Here is a 19,323-nt window from a genome sequence, read left to right as displayed (position 1 = left end):
ATAAATATAACATTAAGGAAATAGAGAAATTTACTACTTGTAAACCTGAAAAGAATACTTGCCAGTTGTTGCAGTGTACATGTACTATGTTTAATATTTAAGAAATACTAGGGAATTGAAAATAATCATTTTCAATTGCCAATCATATTTGTAAAATAAGTTATATTTATAGCATAGTATTCCGAGTTAGACAAATAAACTTTCGAACGCGCAGCGTGAGAAGTTTATTTGGCTAACGAGGAAGGCGTTGCTATAAATGATTTGTAACATGAATGACACGCCCATGACAGTCCGTGCAGAAAAAAAAAACGTTTGGCGGGAAAATCTAATAACCCGCACAGTAGGCAGTATGGCAGAAGCATTCTCTCTACCAGATTGGCTTTCATTGAAAATGTAGAAAGCGATGATTTGGTTCTCTCTCAGGTGTGTATTTTTTAATTGAATTAGACTGATTTACGCTAATTGTCTTTTTGAAGGCTTTTAAACACAACTATTCGGGGCATGGACCCCCTTTTTTGGCCCAAATGTAAACAAAATCTATTTATTTTTCCATATTTACAATTTTCTACAATATGTAGGCATATAACAAGTCTCAAAACTCCATAACCAGTTGAAACCTAATAAAATTGACATTTGTATGTGTGCTTTTTTGTAGGCGTAATCTTTTCCCAAAGAGGCGGAGCTTACCCATGCAATATTGGTTTTAGTGTTTTGATTATTTCATGGCTGTTTCCTCATTGCATTATATAGGCCCATGTGACCTTTCATGCAATATTATTTGGTTGCTTCAATTTAGAGCATACATTTTGGTACATGCTTGTCGTCTCTAAATTATTCCATAAAAAGATCAAAGGAAAAAAGAAGATTCATGTTACAATGAATAAATTACAGATACGGACCGTATGCACTAAGTCTTGTTTCTATTACAATCCACGCGTACATTTGTACATGTACCCTGGGAAAAAATCTTCACAGGGTATTTGTGAACATTGATAGAAAGAAGTGCCTGTGCTATGTGGATGCACTTTAAGAAAAAATGCTAGTTCAAAATCAAGAATGAAGCTACATTTGTATATGACAGTACATGTTCGTTCTATATAACAACCTTTGACCCTTTTTGTTTACTCAATAGTGTACTTGTGTTGTGTCTTCAACGGTAAAATTTTATGTTTAAGGGGATTACTTCTATATGCGAAATCGGAGGAAAATAATTTTTACTTTCTAGGAAACTAGAAATACTTACCATAAAATTAAAACGCATAATCCAAATATCGTCAGGGCACCACAGTTTACCACCAATAGACCCTTTTGTAGTAAGTTGATGAGCATGCTCAGTATACAGTCACTATACACTTCCGCGAGGTAGGGCTTGGGTAGAACAAAAGAATTTTCCTCGCAGAAGTGTATATTGAGCATGCTCTACGCATGCTCAGCGACTATCCCACAGTTAGCACAAAAGGGTCTATATAAGAAATTTTCACAACATATCCATCCAAAGAAATCATCGTTTTACAAATCTGTCAAGCAAACGGCACGATCTACACTTGTCGTTTCCTGTTCACCATACATGTAGAAAACACTTTCCGCCAGTCATATATTATCAACAAGTGAATGTCGTTCATATTCGACCATTTTCCGTGTCAGAACCGACAATGCCCTATTGCAGCCATTTCCATCCCGACAGACGAAAATCACAATGAAATGGGAGATAAATTAACTCGGGTAGGTTTCTGTCTGTACTAGCGGCTGGGCTGCTCTGTTGACGCTCTGGCCTACTCGATCCCAGACCCCACGTGGCCCCGAGAGAGTTTCCACACTCTAATTGTTTGGGAGTACGTCAGCGTGAAGAGTGCCACTATCGAATATGCAGCACGACTATATAAAATACTATACTAGTGCCTTGGGACAGTATATTTGATAGTGATACTAGTCGGGGTGCATGTTTGATAATGAGAGCAAGCCTCTGAGACAAAGCTCGAAATAAATTTCCTTGGATTGATTACATGGAAAAAAGTGGAATAATTTGGACCTCAGTCCAAGTAGTGTCTCCTAGAAAAATTTAAAATAGCCGTTCCTTACATAGGACACTTTCAATGTATATGCTATTGTTACACGTGTGACATTGATCTATGATCACCGTTGCTCGTTAGTAATAATCCAAATGTTTAAAAATATAAAATAATTTCATTTTATCAAGCTGTTAAAATTTTGATGCATTTGAAATGAAATCGAGTTAGATCCCATACAAGGATCCAGAAAGGATGCGCTTTTGCTTTGAAATGTTGATTGATTATATAGAAATGACTGGAATCTACTGGAGCGGGTCCCCTCTCTGTATGATAGGGCAGGCTATGATACATACAATAAACTTAGCGTTATTCCAACTTACCGAACGTTATAAATCTAAGGTTCTATCCCGAGTTACACGTGGCTTCGATGAAGGCCGTCCAACTAAATATAATGCGTAAAAGTTCATGCTTGGAATTCTATTTTCGCTTATTGATAATATAATAAGGAAGGTTAAATCTATTTCGAAATGGAAATGCCTATATATAGATGATGTGTTAGTTTAATATTCTGAAAGCACGTGGTTTGAATATTGAAACGGCAATGGTTTTATTAAACGTTAACTATATTCTGAAATGCATGCATCAGACAATGGTCTTATTATTGATCTATGATGATATCCAAAATGCATCATTTATTAGCGAATAACAAAAACAAAACTTGGTAACTCACATGATAAATTTAAGATATGATTTAACTGCACATTTTGTTGGTCGCATGAAAAACAAATTTTTGTAGAACAAGAACATTTTGAAAATATCTGATATTTCATGTCGGCAGGATTTAGTCCGCAGACAGTTTTTCGTCAATTAATTAAAATTACGAAACTTATTTTTATTGAAATAAAAGAGTGATCTAAAATTTATAAAACGGGGTTTCAGATCCAGAAATTCTTAAATGGATTGCCAGGCTATATATATTTTTTGCCAAAATTTAGCACAAAATTGACAAAAATTTTCCAACAAGAAAGGAGTTCTAACCCGTACCTTCCTCTGTTCGACAGGTATAATCCGTTTTTTTTTCAAAGAAAAACTGAGAGAGTGTAGTGGCAGTACATGTCAAATCACTGCTATTATTTTCTACGACTACCTCTGATAATAAACATTGGATGTAATACGTTTTTCAGACAGAAACAGTGTTGTTTTGGGCTTTGTTTGCTGGCACGACAACATATTTGTCATGTATGATATAAATATTTTTGGTACATCGGGGCCTTTGAAATCTGATGTAGCATTGACGCTCATTGACCTACTTAAAACTTGCATTCGTTTCAATATTAAAGACCTCACGGCCTTTAGACACTCTGGCAAAGAATCAATGTCTTCTTGTTATCGTTTTATCCATTTTCTTGCGCAGTCATCCACGGCATCCATAAGAACTTTAAAGTTATAATTCCAATTTATGGAGTGTGGTTCACTATACACTTTTAGACAGGACGTAATTTGTACACCACGGTAACGTGGAAGTATAACAATTTGCATCTCTAGAAAGATTGAGAGTTGTCGATACAAAATGAAGAAATAAAATTACCGATCTATTCAATAATTGGAACTTTCTAATTGCTTAATAAGCGAAAATATCAGTTGTACTGAAATAATCTCTATCAAAAATCAATTTCTTCTCAAAAACTGCATTTATTTCCTTGTATTATCATCAATTAGAGAACAATAGCGCTCTAAAATCTGCCTAATTGACGTAATCATCGACTGACGTTGTTGACTTCCGTATTGTATACAAACCCATGTAAGAATCAGGCAAACAATCAAGTTCTGAACAGCGTCTGACGTTCGAAATTCAAGCTAGACGCTGCAGCCATATTCTGGTTCCCGGGACTACGTTCCAGGTACATGTATTAGCTACTAACAATACACTCTCATACTGCATATTGCGACCGGGAAACAGTCTACTGCAGCCAGAACTCTCCAAAATTGCAAGAATTTACCCGACGTAATCCGATTGTCATACGACGTATGATTTGAATAACGCTCGAGAATCTCGGAAGGCCTATGCAGCAGTTAGTATGAGAGGAAACGAACGTCTGCCACTGTTTGGAGCTTGGCAAACAAAGGATATTATCGCATGAATTATATAATCCAGGAAAGGTTAAATAAATCTATAAGGGAGAGGGTGTCCAATCTTTTCGTTTATTAGTTCAAAAATTGTTTTTTTTTAATTAACCAAATTTTCCAAAAGGGGGAGGGGCTTTCTAAAGAAACACCCATTGATAATTGTAGATATTTTGTACTGAAACCAGTTTCTAAATATACGCAAAGTAAATTTAACCTTTGATCATCTTAATCTCGAAAATTAACATACTTAACATACATTTGTACGCAAAATATTGAGCCTTGTGGGTTTGTCTCAGTTATTTATAACCGCAATTCACAGCAGTAATAGATCGGACAACTGATTCAGAAGTATGAATGATAAAATATCGTGTGAACATTATGCATTAAGTGTATCCCTTCTTTTTACTGATTTCACTTGATTCGTATGTTGAGTAGTTTTTTTATACAGCTTGCAATACTACCAATTATTAGAGAAAGGCTCATTGTGCCCTCCTGAACGTATTTCTCTTGTATTAACTCGTACAACAGTTTCGGATTTAACGTTGACTATTGGTTTGCGTTGTAAAGAAAATAAATGACTTTGTCCTTGTGTTTCAGAATAAAACCAAAGTACTACTGTACTGAGTCAATGAAGGCCTTCATAGTTTGCTCTGTTCATATTTTTAATAATAAAAAAATGGATTGTATGATATTTAAATAGAGAAAGTAATTTTTAAACCTCTGTTTCGGAGGAGACGGGTATACAGTTTTACCCTTGTCCGTGTTTCCATTTTTCCGTAACACGTTTTACTTCACAGTTTTCTAAGCAGTTAATTACCAGAGCAGTTTGAAATTTTAAAACATTCTTTCCGTAGGTATGCCATTTGATTGTATTCGTTTTCGAATAAATCGACCACAGCTTCCAGTTTAGCGAGGACTTTGTTTATTTTTTACTTTTAAATTATATTTTGAAAGTTGAAATTTTCGTCGCACTTTTCTAAGCATCTACTCATCACAGTGGTTTGAAATTTAGATATATTCTTCCTGTAGTTGTGCAAAATAGTGGGATTTATCTTCAAAAATTCCTGTCTACCGAGGACTTTGTTTATTTTAACATTATATTTTACAAGTTGAAATTTTCGTTGAAACTTACTGATCAAAATGTCTTGAGGTTTAACACAATATATTCGTACTTTGGTATGTCATATGGTAGGATATAATAATTGGAAAAATCGACAACAACTTTCTGTTAATCGAGGACTTTATTTACTTTATTCTTTACTTTATTTTTTGAAAGTTGACATTTTTGTCGCGGTTTTTCTCTGCAACTACTCATCACAGTGGCTTGAAATTGTAATCCATTCCCTTAGTTATGCTTTATACTGGGATTCATTTTTGGGAAAATTCAACAACAACTTTCTGTTTACCGAGAGGTTTGTTTTATTTTCTGTTGACTATATGGCACGGTCCTTTTTTGAACAAATAAATCGACAACAACTTCCCGCTTACCGAGGACTGTTTATTTTCCTTACATCGTCGTTGAAAGCGGGGGTATAACTAGTGAGCCCTTGCTCACAGAATTAAAATTCTTGTTGAATTTTTACTTTTACGCTGTTAGACACAAAGCTTTTTTCAAAAGATGGTTTATAAACCGAACAGTCAAGGCACCTAGACAAAACAAATGGACGAAAAATTACCCACAACCCTTTTAACTTTTCAGACACATAAATTTGATGATACAAATATACATGTTAAAACAATCTCCCATGTTTTTTTTCTGTTCCATCAATTTCACTACAAAGCATTTGCTTCTGCTTATCGTAGAATTGAACAAATTTTTATACTTTTATGTCTAAATGGCTTTAAAATTAGGGTTCTCCCCAAGTCACATAAGTGCATTATAGGCTTTTATAGCTAAACAACTGTTGAATCCAGTCAAAGCATGTGAATTTGCCTTTTTGCTGTCTAATTATCATCAATATGAATTAAATAACCAAATAAACGGACAAGAGCATCAACACAGCAGCCCAACAAGTAGTAGAACATATTCTGAGTTCTATCCGATTACCCACGGCTGGATTCTGTCTAGTCCCCTCTACAGTACTAAATACAGTTACTAACAAAATCCCAATAAGGAGCAGCCCCGAGACTCTCAAAAGGGTATTCAAAAACTTGGATCTTTCAGTACTTTTGGATTCCATATGCTCGATTGCTAAATCAGAAAATTAGTAAGTCCATTCTAATTAACTGCATTGGTGTGAAATATTCCATAAGACTTTTGGTGAATAAAATCTTTACCAACTAAAACAAGAACTAATATGTTATACATTTTCCAACTGGTGTTGTTAATTGTTATGTGTTTATGTGGTAAGATAACAAATAATAATAGGAATATAATTATAGAAACTGAGCTTGTTACAATGATTCTGATACTATTTACATGTAACAATATGTAATAAAGAGCTTTGTGCAGCATGTTCGTTGGTACATATGTATGATATACAATATCTATATTTTTGATGTTGTTCAAACCTTTTTAAGTTAGTAACATGACTTTAATCATGTTGTAAACAGCAAAAAAAAAAAAGGACAAAGCATCATAAAAGAGCTAATTATAGTTTCTTATCTATATATAAGGTAACTCAGTGCAAAGAAGACTACAATTATTGTACATTGATAATTTAAATTTTTTTCCATAATTACAATATTTTATAAATTGAATCTGATTTAAAATATAGAATGACTGAAATAATGCATGTACTTTAAAGTATTGCATATGATTTTAAGTTGATGATCTCTGAAACGGTATTTGAAAGAAAAAAAGAAATGGCATACTTTGTTCAAAAGTATTAAATGACAGTGGTAGTGAAGTATAGACATTTTTAAACAAAAGTAAACAATTATTTGAATGGTGCTAAGGTACTGTTTAACGGTGGCCACAGGTGTAGAAAAAAACAAACTTTTTAATAAGATAATCAAAACATCTTCGCGACTCATGCGGGATTTATGACGAAAGAATGGTGTCTCCATTAAGTGATGCTTTTGTGAAGTTACCCATCTTTAAAAAAACCTAATAGCGACTTTTCTTCTTAACCTGACAATTAACCCGGTAATATTTTTATTCTACTACTAAGGGGGTTTTAACGTCCTTGACTACTCTTACGAGTCTGGCACGGACAAATATTTTTGTTCCACAGGTTTCTAGGGTCGCTTATGATATTGACTTGCAGGGAACCGATGAGATTACTTTTCTCCTAAGGTAACGCATGGGCTGGTTGGCGACTGTTTGACTGTCACCATGCACGTGATCAAACAGTCCGATGAAACAAGTCGTAAAATAGTGCGAACTTGTTATACGGACTTCTAAATGAAATGAAAGATGCAGAGTTTCTCTTGCATGCTGGTTTTGATAAACTATGTATTTTATGGTTATTTTTATTCCTTCCCTTTCACGTTTCGCTGTTTTCCATCGACTATGGTCTGTGCCTAGAAACTTGATCGCGGATGCTTGTGAGTGCTACTGTAAAATATGATATCTGCTTAACGAAGCAAGATTTCGCGGGATGCCTAGGTCAATTTCAGCCGTGGCTTCATTGACAAAAAACTTACAATTTCAAACATTTTGTATTACAATCATGCATCTAGTAACAAGTGAAAGTTGTGTACGTGTTTATGATAAATGTTTTTTTATGATTATTGTATGTAAATAAGGTAATCCCAACCAATGAAAATCCTTCAATCCGGAACCCTTCTAGGTAATTTATAAAGACCTGTTCAATCAACATATCTGCATTGTAACCATAGTTACAAAACTTACGGTTAAACGAAATTTTTGGTTTGGATGCTGTGATCTCTTTGCTTGGTACAGACTAAACCTATAGAACTAGGAAAATTCGTTATCCATTAGTCATTTACTTGTATTCGGGGGTTGGGGTTTGGGACATCTCCAATTTTCTCATTTTTTTCAAATCCCCTCCGTCTAGATAGAAAACAAATTCACGACCCCTCTTTCAGAATTTATAAAATTTCAACACTCTTTTGATCTTTTTTTTCAGGAAAACACTTCAATGCCCCTTTAAAAATCAGAAAACAAAATTCGAACCCCCCTTTATATGTATCAGAACTTTTTCGACACCCCATCTTGTGGTACCTACTTCTCTTTCTAATCGTGCCTGGAAACTTCTTTTATTTTAACAAATTTTACATTTCCGTCCTTAATAACATATGCGATGGACTTTCAGCAAACTGGAACATTTTACATTTTTTGGATACCATTATCATTATGCGTGATGTGCCAACCGTTGAGATGACTAAAAGAGTTTATAAGCTACGAAACTTTTCGTTATATTTATCTTGTTTTTCTCATTAATGCAAATGGTCTCAATAGTCGCCCTTGTCACCAGAATGACAATTCAAACAGACCATCACGGTGCTTTCGATGATTTTCAACATACCAGAAATGTTGGGAATGTGAAAATAATTGCATTACCCTCTATATTCGGTAATCCAACTTCTTTCCCTTCATTTCTTTAAATTCAAACTTCTCTCTGTCAATTGTGAAAGAAAATAAACTACCCTCTGATTTCCCGACTTTTTTATTCCAATTTCCGTCCCCTTTATCCAGAGTGACCAGCCCTTACCCACCAAAATCAAACTCATGACGGTCATGACTGTAATTTGTTTATATAATGCAGAATGATTAAAAAGCGGCGGACTACCAGCAACAGCAAAGTCGTCCATTGTCATTGAAGTAAAAAGAAGATATGATTCGTAAGACGTGTATCGAATTAAGTAGATTGAAAACGAACCACATGTTTAGTTAAATTTGATACAATGTATACAATACTCGCAAGTATAAATTTTGGCGATTCGCAGCCCACTTCAAGAATTGCTGTTGTATATTACTGTTAATTGTGTTACAATGAGTTCTTACGCTACGGAATAGTATACTAACTGTGCCAATTTCTTCGTTGCTGATTATATCACAATAAACATATGAAATAGTAATTATCATGAAATCAGTGCGTGCATCTTTTTCTTTAGTGGTTTTAATGCCTTCAAGGTGTGTGTGTGTGTGTGTGTGATTTTTTTTACCTTTCTTGTTGTTTTGTTTTGTGTTTTGTTTTGTTTTTGTTTTTTGTTTTTTTGTTTTTTTTGTTTTTGTTTTTGTTTTGTTTTTTTTTGGGGGGGGGGGGGGTAACTTACTGTTAATTTTGACATGGACTTGCGGTCTGACAGGGATTTTAATACCATACAGCTACCTGCTTATATGAATTTGGATATAAATCTAACCTCTAAAAAGGAAAAACAAAGTGTGAACATACTTTCGTATCATTCAATATGATGAATTTAAGTATTTATCGAGTAGACTAAAAAATGTTCACACTTAACCTTGTTCTGTTGTGAGCGCAGGGGAATATAGGCCCGATATGTTGAATGATTGATATACGTGTTACCAAATATTTAACAGAAGACTTCTATCGGTAAAGCTAGAATCTAGACAGGGTCAGTAGGTGTAAGATTTATTATTAATTTTTCCTTTTTTTTGGTGAGTTGAGCGAGACCCAACTGAGTTTTTTGACATGTGGTAAGGGAAATAACTCTATTTACAACGCCTGTCCAAAATTTAATAGCCATATCAAATAGAATTGGGCACATCTTAAAGAACAATTTAAACGAACAAAGTGATCACAGTAGCTTAATTTAAAAAAATAAGTTTTGTTTTAACCAGTTCGGGCAGATCAAGTAATTATTGGCCAACACTGTTTCCGAACGGAGAGATGTACATGTACATGTAGATATGAAAAAGATGACGATGATAAAAATATTTTACTGCCAAGATCATAGAGAATCTACCAAATTTGCTCATTGTGTTTGGTTCAAGATGAAAAATACTTTAAGTTATTTCTCATGTAACAACACGAAATTATTTATGGGCCAACTTGATACAAAATACCCTCACTTGGATGTACTTGAAATTATTTATATGGCTCATAATTTAATGAAAATATACAATTTAATTCTAAGATGAATGAGCATGTATGATCTTTTTATGATTTGAGAAGTTGTACGTACATTTAAGTTCATGTATATCCAGAAAATAAAGAGTTATCTAGCTTTACATGGTTGGCTGGTTTATCATGAGCAATGTTCGTTTTTTTGTGTAATAAATGATAAATAGAGTAGAACGGATTCCATTGAGTGCTGGTGCTATTCCGGGAATTATGTCCAAACTGTGAGTTATAGGCTATTAAAATTAGTTAATATTTGTCCACAAAATCACGAAAGTACATGCATAAGAGAAAATAGTGGTTTAAACCATCGAAAACTACTGGAAAAATTCACCAATGCAGTTCATTCGGAGCGCTACATGAAAAATACAATTCTATAATTCCTGATTTCCCGTTAAAAGCATAGAAAAAGAACGGATGCTGTGAAACGTAACAAATTCACCAGTGTAAAATAGTCAACACTTTCAGAGATCACCAAATGGTCTTCAATAAGTGTAAACACACCTTTAAGTAAGCTCTGGATGGCCGAGACAACACAGTAATAAAGTCCGCGGGCATTGATCGACGACGGTTCTTCAAAATCAAATTAAAAGTAATATAACGACACAAGGACACATTTTTAAACGACCAACACCAGACTGGACAGGCGCATGAAATCTGCGATGGGGTTAAATTAGTTTTAAATGGGCTTAATCATCCCCATTTAATGCAAGGTCAAATATAAAATGAAAAAAAAAACAAAAACAAAAACAAAAACAAAAAAAAAAACAGAACAAAACAAAACAACAACAACACACCATAAATTTCATTCCAACTTCCATACTTCAACATAAACAAATGAGATTTCCGCTTATAAAAAGCTTTCAGATACTAAAAGCTAGCTCAGAACATATTGAAGAGCGACAAACCATCAAAGCTACAAGCTTAAGAAATGACCGGTCACGACAATTCCAGTGGGTTGGATTTGGAGTAGTAACGACGAGTAATACATAGGCAAGATTCGATGTAGTGCAATACTAAAAATGCCTTTTAACGCAGAGATGTAATAATAGGTTCAATATCTCTATTTGTGAAAACAAGGTCCAAAGAATAGACAATATTTGAAAATCGTATCTTTTACCGATAGATTTATTAAGGGCAGTCGATATTCAGATCGGATTTTGTTAAAGAGAATATGCTTTAGACTATATTTCCGTGAACAATCTGAATGAACAATACTATTTTAATTGAGAATCTGCAAGTGCTGTTATATTTTTGAATCAAAGTTTTAAAATACCATGAGAGAGTGCTTCAGGAATTTCACCATCTAGGAATGGGAAATTAACAACAGGAAAATCAAACTCATCTCTTTTGTCATAAACTTTAGTTGAAATGTTTCCATTTTCTAGTGTAATATGTAAATCAAAGAAAGGTGTACGAGTACTATTATTGTTAGACTTAGCCAGTTTTATTAAGAAGTCGTTGAACGGTGGTCACGACTTAAATAGTTATAGTGTTATAAATGAAGTTAGGACAGACACAGGCGAGGAAAAACATATACACACGCACACACATAATATATATAGGCAATATGCCTTTATTGATACAATGCATGTAAATTCATATCAAAGTAGATACATGTACTTAAAAATGAAAGAAAATCATAGACCAATGTTTTACCCTTAAAATCACTAGCCATGCAGGTACATGACAGGCGCTGTTACAATATTTACTGGCAAACTTAAAAGTTAAAGTTGTTTTTGAAATAATTTTACATTTCAATTCATTTAGGACAATTTAACAAAATCTATTCATACAATTCCTTTTTTCTTGCCTTTCTTTATTATTCTCAAACAGAAAATATAAACTGCACACTTTCTGGGAAGTCAGCAGATTGTTAGTTTTCAGTTACATGTAAAATAAATGTTCCATGCCTATATCAAATGCCCAAAAATAATCGTAGTATTAATAAAAACGGTCATACTCATTTCAGTGTCTATTTTAAATATATGCCCCGACATAAATGCTCTTTCAGTGTATAACTTGAGCATATGCTCCTACATAAATGCCCTTTCAATGTGTATAAATAAAGGTTAAGTCCCGACACAAGTGCTCTTTCAGTGTCGGTAATTTATGCATATGCCCGATATTTAATGTAAATACATGTACTCTTTCAGTGCCTATACTTACGAATATCCTCCGATATAAATATTCTTTCAGTGTCTACATGTGTAACTTGATCATAGACCTTACACATATGCTCTTTAATTGACTACAAGTAAAACATATGTCAAACACATGAATTATGTTCTTACAGTTTCTATAACTTAAGCATATGCCCAACACAAGCATGTATAATCATTAATGCCTATAACTTAATATAAGTACAACACGTATGCACTCTCGGAGCCTATAACAATTATATGCCTGACATACATTAATATAATATGTTCTTTTTGTAAACAGACTGTGTCGAATAAGGGCTCAATTCGGTAAAACTGGAAAGAAAACTGAGGTCTTTCAATAATATTTGACACAAATGTAAAGTGTGAATTTAAATGGAAGATCGCAATCGAAGACAAACACTGTATATTAACAAATACAGACCTAGCACCGTATATAAAAAATATTATCTAGGGCTAAAATATGCAAAAATAAAACATAGTAAAGATCACAGAATCAAGTCGGATAAGAGAACAAAAATGTATGATAAAAATCGTCCTCTTCAAGATTATCTAAAAATGAACAAAATACTTCAAAAAGTTAATCTACAGTAGAAAAAAATGGATAACTTGCATGCATAAAATGGCTGCGTCCTATACCAAGAATTATTGATCCTTTCTCCCCTTAAGCATAGAACGAACGCAGTGACGGGTTCAGGAGGTGGTTTCATGAGGTCGGAACCCTCCCCCTTTTGCTAGAAAATTTTGTTCATTTCGAGCATACTCTTTGTAAAAAAATGAGCCAATTATAACCTGGAACCACTCTTGACCCTCTTTCAAACTCTGTTTAGCCGCTCCTGGACCGACAACTCTGTGGAAGAGAATGCAATGACTGCAGAATTAGTTTACTTTAAAAAATAATGAATGCTTGATGTGAAAATGTCCATCTCACCATACAGGACTTTGTACACATATTGTACAGGCATAGAATTATTCTCATACCTGTCACCTCATGCAAACTCACTCACATAAACAAGTAAACGTATTGACACAAGTTCTAAAAGAAGTATAAACGTGTTAATATTTCTTATTATATTAGAATTGATGAGACGATGCAGCTAAAACTTGGACTTTGCGTATATTTGACTCAGTGCTGTAGTAGGAAGTAACACAATTTACAACACTGAAGACAGATAACACGAGTTCTAACTTTTAAAGATTAGGAGCAGCGATTGGTTTGACGTAGTCTTCGTCGTCGACGTGTAGCTTGGCTTCAACCAATCCCTCTTTGGTGTATTTGTTCCAGAGTTTGTTTACAATTTCACCTGCAATGACTTGGTTTGTTTTGTTGCTAAGAAACCATATAAGGAATACTCCGTCATGGCGGAGATATTCCCGAACGAAGTCTTTCCGAACTTCTTCGTACCGTGGAGATCGACGATGATCAAAACTGCTTCTTTCAACTCCGTCCATTTCCATGAATTTTTTGACGTAGTTGTTTTGGCGGAATGGCAAGAAAATGGAAACGAGGTTGTATATAAAGTTTACACAGTTGATAATCACCATGACAACCAGCATTAGCCAATTGCAAAAGAATAACTTTTCATTGAAAAGATTAATTGGCAACGAACACTGCACAGTCCATGTTTGAACATTGGTCATTTGACGCACGTCAAGGTCACAAAAGGTTACACGCGGGAAACGTTCCAAATCTTCAAATTTCTGTCCTCTGAAAATCATAGAAATGAATTGAAATCCGAGATTTTTGAAGTCGTTACCAAGAAACAGATCAACTAAAACTATCTGCATAGCGGCGGTCATGATATACAGGAATGACGTTACCATAAATAGAAACACTAGGTAATTTCCGTAGTGGAGTCCAAACCTTGCCAGTTTCTCTTTCATAACTTCCATTTTGTGATGTGGGGCCGAAACCGAGTTCCTGATTTTTATGTACTTGTGAAGGTATTCGACGATATCGTCTAAGGACTTGTCTCTGTCCGTCGCCGTTTTGTAAGTAGCGTCGGCGGCCATGTTTAGCATTTTCTTGATGTTAATGTACGCATAGGCACCGAATCGTTTCCATACCATGCGAGGTAGATAAAATAATAAAGCTTGGAAGACAAGAATGAGTGGCACCCATTGGTAATACTCAATCTCTTTATGAATACGTGTTTCTTTTTCTAGCGGAAGGGTACTTTCAAAGTCTACATAATACGTATTTGATACCCAGCAGTAATCGTTAGTGTATTTGACATGTGTACCAGTAAACATGGCAGGACACCAGCACTGAATTGGATTGCCAACATACTGCTTGGTACTGACAAGAATTGCTAGAATGATGAGAAATACAACACAGTAGAGTCGGTTCAGTAAGTGAACGCTGCTGTCGTCGGTTATGCCGACTTTCAATATCTTTACACCCTGCTTCTGGAAACTTTCGATCCTGAAACGAGAAGAAAGAGGAACTAAGAAAAAGACTTCAAATTTACAGTGATACATATAGTATTTGTAACTAGTACCACAACTGGATCAAGATCAGGTCGAATAACCATCTTTTTTAGTATATAAATCTGTGGGTTTCTTTAAAGTTGATATCATTTGCCAATCAAATGTTGTTCTTAACAATATCACTAATGAATAACCTAAGGAAATCCTTATAGATGTATGCAGCTATGGGCAAATTAACTTTTGCACATTTCGTGACCGTCTTGAAAGAATTTACTTTTGAGTACGTGACGTCCTACAACATCGGATTTAAAAAAATGTTGTTATTTAGGCTTACGTATACATATGTAGAACAGCTCAACAAACGATTACATTGACTATCTGTGCTCTAAACTTCGTGTGTGTGTACAATTTATTACAGACGCCGAACAGTGCAAGTCAAATGGGCTTCTTTAGGCTTGTTTGAATTTTTTTCTAATAATTTCGTGAAGGCTAAGGGTAGTGTTTTTTAATCAAAATTATTGTTAGATACTTCATTGCTCTAGAAAGTGCGGGTGATGTCGTGACCTCTAATGGGATAAAGATATATGTATGCTGTTACTAGTTTAAAAGTCGACGTTTCCAATGTTCCACGGTCGCCATGGTAACTTGACTGAACAATGTTCGAATATAACCAGCGGTCTATAACGGTCATAGATATCACCGGCCATGACCTTTTAACGAGCAGCATATTGAGTAAATGACCCCTACGAAGCTGTTGAGTTGAACTGATTTTCGTGGGGTTAGAGCTGTTCGTTTTACTGTGTGTCTTTTTTTTTTTGATTTTGTGTTGTACATTTTCGTGTGTTGTTATTAGGGCGTTCCCCTTGTTGTCATGTCAGAGGATCCCCCATTATTTGTACCATCAGTATTTTCACTGTTCAGTTCCGCTCGTGCAATCCTTTATCAGCATAATATTACATTGACACTTTTGCATACCTAAAATATTTTAATGCAGTTTAAATCTTCAACCGAATTCTAACGTAAAAAAAGATTTATATTATAGTATATTTTATTAGATTAGAACCTCCTACAGCTGTACACAGAAAATCTATAACATGATCTAACAACACGCTTATTTACATAAGTAAAATAGGTACATATTTACACGCGTACGGTCTTATCATATCTTCTTAAATTATGTTGGCGTGACCTTTGGGTCACATATATCCTTTTCTGCACGTTTAGACTTGTACCCACATATACATGTACCAAAACCATATAAATGTCAAAGAAAAGGAGTCAAGATTGGAATATTCTTTTTGCTCAAATTTTGCTAGAAAGTTTCCTACAAAAAGGAGTACCAATTTCTCGGAATCCACCATTGAACATGGATTTGCAAATATCTTAGAGTGAGAATGGTCCGATGAGGAGTAACTGATTGCGTGTGATATAAATGCATGGCAAGGGCAGATGACTATACTCTTTGTCTTGAAAGTAAACAGTCTTATGAGTACACACAGTCTGCACGGCAGGATCTTTAAATGTATAACCTTAACGTGATATATGTCATTCACACTCTATGTTGTGTTAGAGGATTTTTAGAGAGGTTTTTTTCATTTTTTTTCTTGTATCCCTTTTTTGCCACCTTCCGTTATGATACATGTTTTTTGATATATCATTAATGAACATTTTGTTGTTATTGCATATTTGTACGTAATAATTTTATTGTCAAGGGAGGGAACTTTAATTGTGCCAAGGGTTGTTAAAGTATATAACTCCTTGATTATGTTGAGAAAACTTTTGTCCAATCCCTTTGCTCTCCTTCCAACAAATAAATATGTTATATTAAATAGAGGGCTGCAAGGAATACAGTGAAAGTTAAACATTTGGCAAAAATTGTAACAACCAGTAGGAGAATTAAAAAAAAACTGATAACAGTTTAAAGGATTTAGTATAGAAAATTACTTTGCGGATTTTCCGATTGAACAGCAAAAACTACTCTTAACAATAACAATCAAAATTTTAATGTTTACATTAAATAATTGTACGTTTATAATTACTAGTATAAACATCTTGAAACGTGAATTTGTAGTACTGTAACCAAAAAAAAAAAAGGTTATTATGGCCTGACGTTTTTTTGGACTAGTATTTTAAATGTAACATTGTGCGAACAGCTGTCAAATACGAAATCATTGACAATTTTGTGTCAGCTTGATATTTATAACATTTTGCCACAGGTCAATACACACCACTGTAATGACATAATGTCACTAGTACGAACAAAATATAATCACGCTACACAGCAATAATAATTATAAATGTTGTGGAAATGTTAAATGAGCCGTCACCATCAGTCAGTAATCCCTGTCTGCCTCATCGTAACAATGTAAGAGTTAAAGGTCAACTAGAAGAACATGTACTGAGTTTAAAATGTTCCCCTGAAACTAACAATTTTAAATATAGAGATCAGTGGTAGGCCTATTTGTCAGGAGCAAATCAAGATATTTTGAACAGGGGGTTTCAAGTCCATTATTTTGTTATTTTTTTCCCACATTTTACACGAATTTTTTTTTCAAACATAAAAAAGGGGTTCCAACCTCCTGAAACTCTGGACCTGCCACTGTATTACATATAACTATAAATACATGTTCATGTATATCTTGTGTTCGGTACATGTATTTGTGTACATGTTGAGAAGGTATGCATGTTGTACATGTGGAGTCTCATATGTCATTTCCCACTCCTTTATACTACTGGTATGTAAATTTGAATAACAGTATGACATTTCAAAAAATGTAATCCGATGTGATAATACAAATTAAATCGACTTTGTCTCCCAGAAAAAAAGTCATTTACGTGTAAGGGAATTTTCATATATAATACCGTGAACTATACCGATGTAGTATGTACGTTAGTTCAACAACCCTTATATTAATTTTAACTTATTGCATATCAATTTCATGTCTCACTCAAAAGTATAAATTAGAACATTTACTTGGACGTCTTTGTAACCCGGTTCAGATAACATATAAAGAGTTTAAATTTCATTGAAAGACAAGGTTTTAAAGATGTGATTTAGTGCAATAGGTGTGTGAACAAAAAAAAAAAAAAAAAAGAGAGAGATAAAGCTAAACATCGGACAGCTTATTAAAAAAAACTTGATGCATCATTAAAAAATCTGACATCCTCCCACGGGTAGGTACAATTTGTCACTTTTGAAAAATAAATTTCACATAATAAAATAGTTTAAAAGATTTCAGACGAAGTTTAAATCGCTCGAAAAAGTTGTAAACTCAGACTTATACTTAATTATAATTCACTCACCCCATGATTTATTTAATTCCTCCTGACGAAACTTTTAAAATGAATCAAATCTCTACGAAACTATCCCCAAAATATTTCAATCCTCCATCTTTACTTTTATGACCGTACAGGTGAACGCTCTGTGACGTACGTGTTGTCCCACTCATATACATACAGGTAAGCAAAAGATAAAAATTTGGTATTTTGAACAGAAAATCAATTTAGCCCCCAGATAAAGTGACCTTTTCAAAAACTCTTTGATTAGTTATCTCACAGAATGAGATGAATATGTCTATGTGTTCAAGACCTCGTAATCACAGATCCCCTCAGGTGTGGATTAAGGTGACTGTTATTATTGGTAATTAATAGATAATTTTGAGTATTTTAAACAACAAATGTCAAATCGCGACACAAATCTAGATGTGTTATTGGGTTTGTTTGTTTGTTGGGGTTTAACGTCCGAGCAGCAATATTTCAGCTATATTAAGACAATGAACATGAAATGGATGATAAAATGAATATGAAATGAAAAAACAAGGATGGGTCACAAAGATAATAGGGTCGACAAATTTTGATTGTCACTGGAAAAAGGGGGGATGGGTAAGGTCGGGAAATTTAGCCTCCTGTGGCGGAGCGCAAAGGTTCCTACTCCTATCGAATACCACAGCAGGGTTCTTTAACGTGCGAGGAACGTGGCATATTTCCCAACACGGTGCACCACTATTGTTTGCGGTCAGGTTTTCCGTATTATAGCCTGACAACCCCAGCATGTAACACGCCAGGGGTACCCCATTCCACCACCTGGGGCACACATCCCAGTTGCTCTGTGGGCAGAGCGCCTAGCCCCCGGCTAGGTTTCTGGGCACTATTTAGTCGCCTTATACGACAAGCTTAGCGCTGCTGCAGGCCTATTATTTTAACACCCGGACCTGCACGGGGCGTGTTATTGGGTAAAAAGTAGCTTATTTATAAAGCCCCCTTAAATTTAGCAAAACACTTCCATACCTATATGTATAGTTAGTATTGCACCACAAATAACGTAGGAACTTTAAGATATTTTTTAACCGTTAAGTAGCTGTCTTTGTAAGAATCATGCAAAATCTGAAAAATGTGATACACCCCAAAAAAGGCTACATACATGCATTTTTATTTTTTGTAATTAAGTTGTTTAATGGGTCTATACTAAGAAATGTGTAATTATTTATTCAAATCTGCCTGTTTTTAGAAGATAATCTACATTGAAAATCCAATAGATTCTATTGTATTTGAGTGTCATTTACAGAGTTATCTCCCTTAATTTTGAAATCTACAGTGCATTCTATA

The 19,323-nt window shown here is 34.4% G+C and overlaps 2 protein-coding genes across 3 annotated transcripts in view; both read right to left on the bottom strand.

Annotated features, from left to right (window-relative positions):
- The window catches only part of LOC148599566 (electroneutral sodium bicarbonate exchanger 1-like), a 77,994-nt gene extending 75,469 nt beyond the window's left edge, over window positions 1-2,525 (bottom strand). For both annotated transcript variants that reach the window (XM_088559101.1, XM_088559098.1), the window contains exon 1: window positions 2,390-2,525. The gene's annotated coding sequence lies outside the window, so the exon portion shown is untranslated. The remainder of the gene's footprint in view (window positions 1-2,389) is intronic.
- A 9,152-nt stretch (window positions 2,526-11,677) lies between these two features.
- LOC148599565 (innexin unc-9-like) lies at window positions 11,678-18,163 on the bottom strand. Its single transcript, XM_088557703.1, has 2 exons — window positions 18,022-18,163; window positions 11,678-14,713 (listed from the first exon to the last, which is right to left on the bottom strand). The coding sequence occupies exons 1-2, from the start codon at window positions 18,024-18,026 to the stop codon at window positions 13,480-13,482; spliced, it is 1,239 nt and encodes a 412-aa protein (XP_088413829.1). The 5' UTR covers window positions 18,027-18,163; the 3' UTR covers window positions 11,678-13,479.
- Window positions 18,164-19,323: the final 1,160 nt, after the last annotated feature.

The sequence above is a fragment of the Perna viridis genome, chromosome 13 (assembly GCF_037379345.1).
Source record: "Perna viridis isolate PV_CMFRI_1.1 ecotype Kerala chromosome 13, ASM3737934v1, whole genome shotgun sequence".
Classification (NCBI taxonomy): domain Eukaryota; kingdom Metazoa; phylum Mollusca; class Bivalvia; order Mytilida; family Mytilidae; genus Perna; species Perna viridis.
The sequence above is the reverse complement of the archived record's forward strand: the minus strand, read 5'-3'. Positions and strand labels throughout refer to the sequence as shown.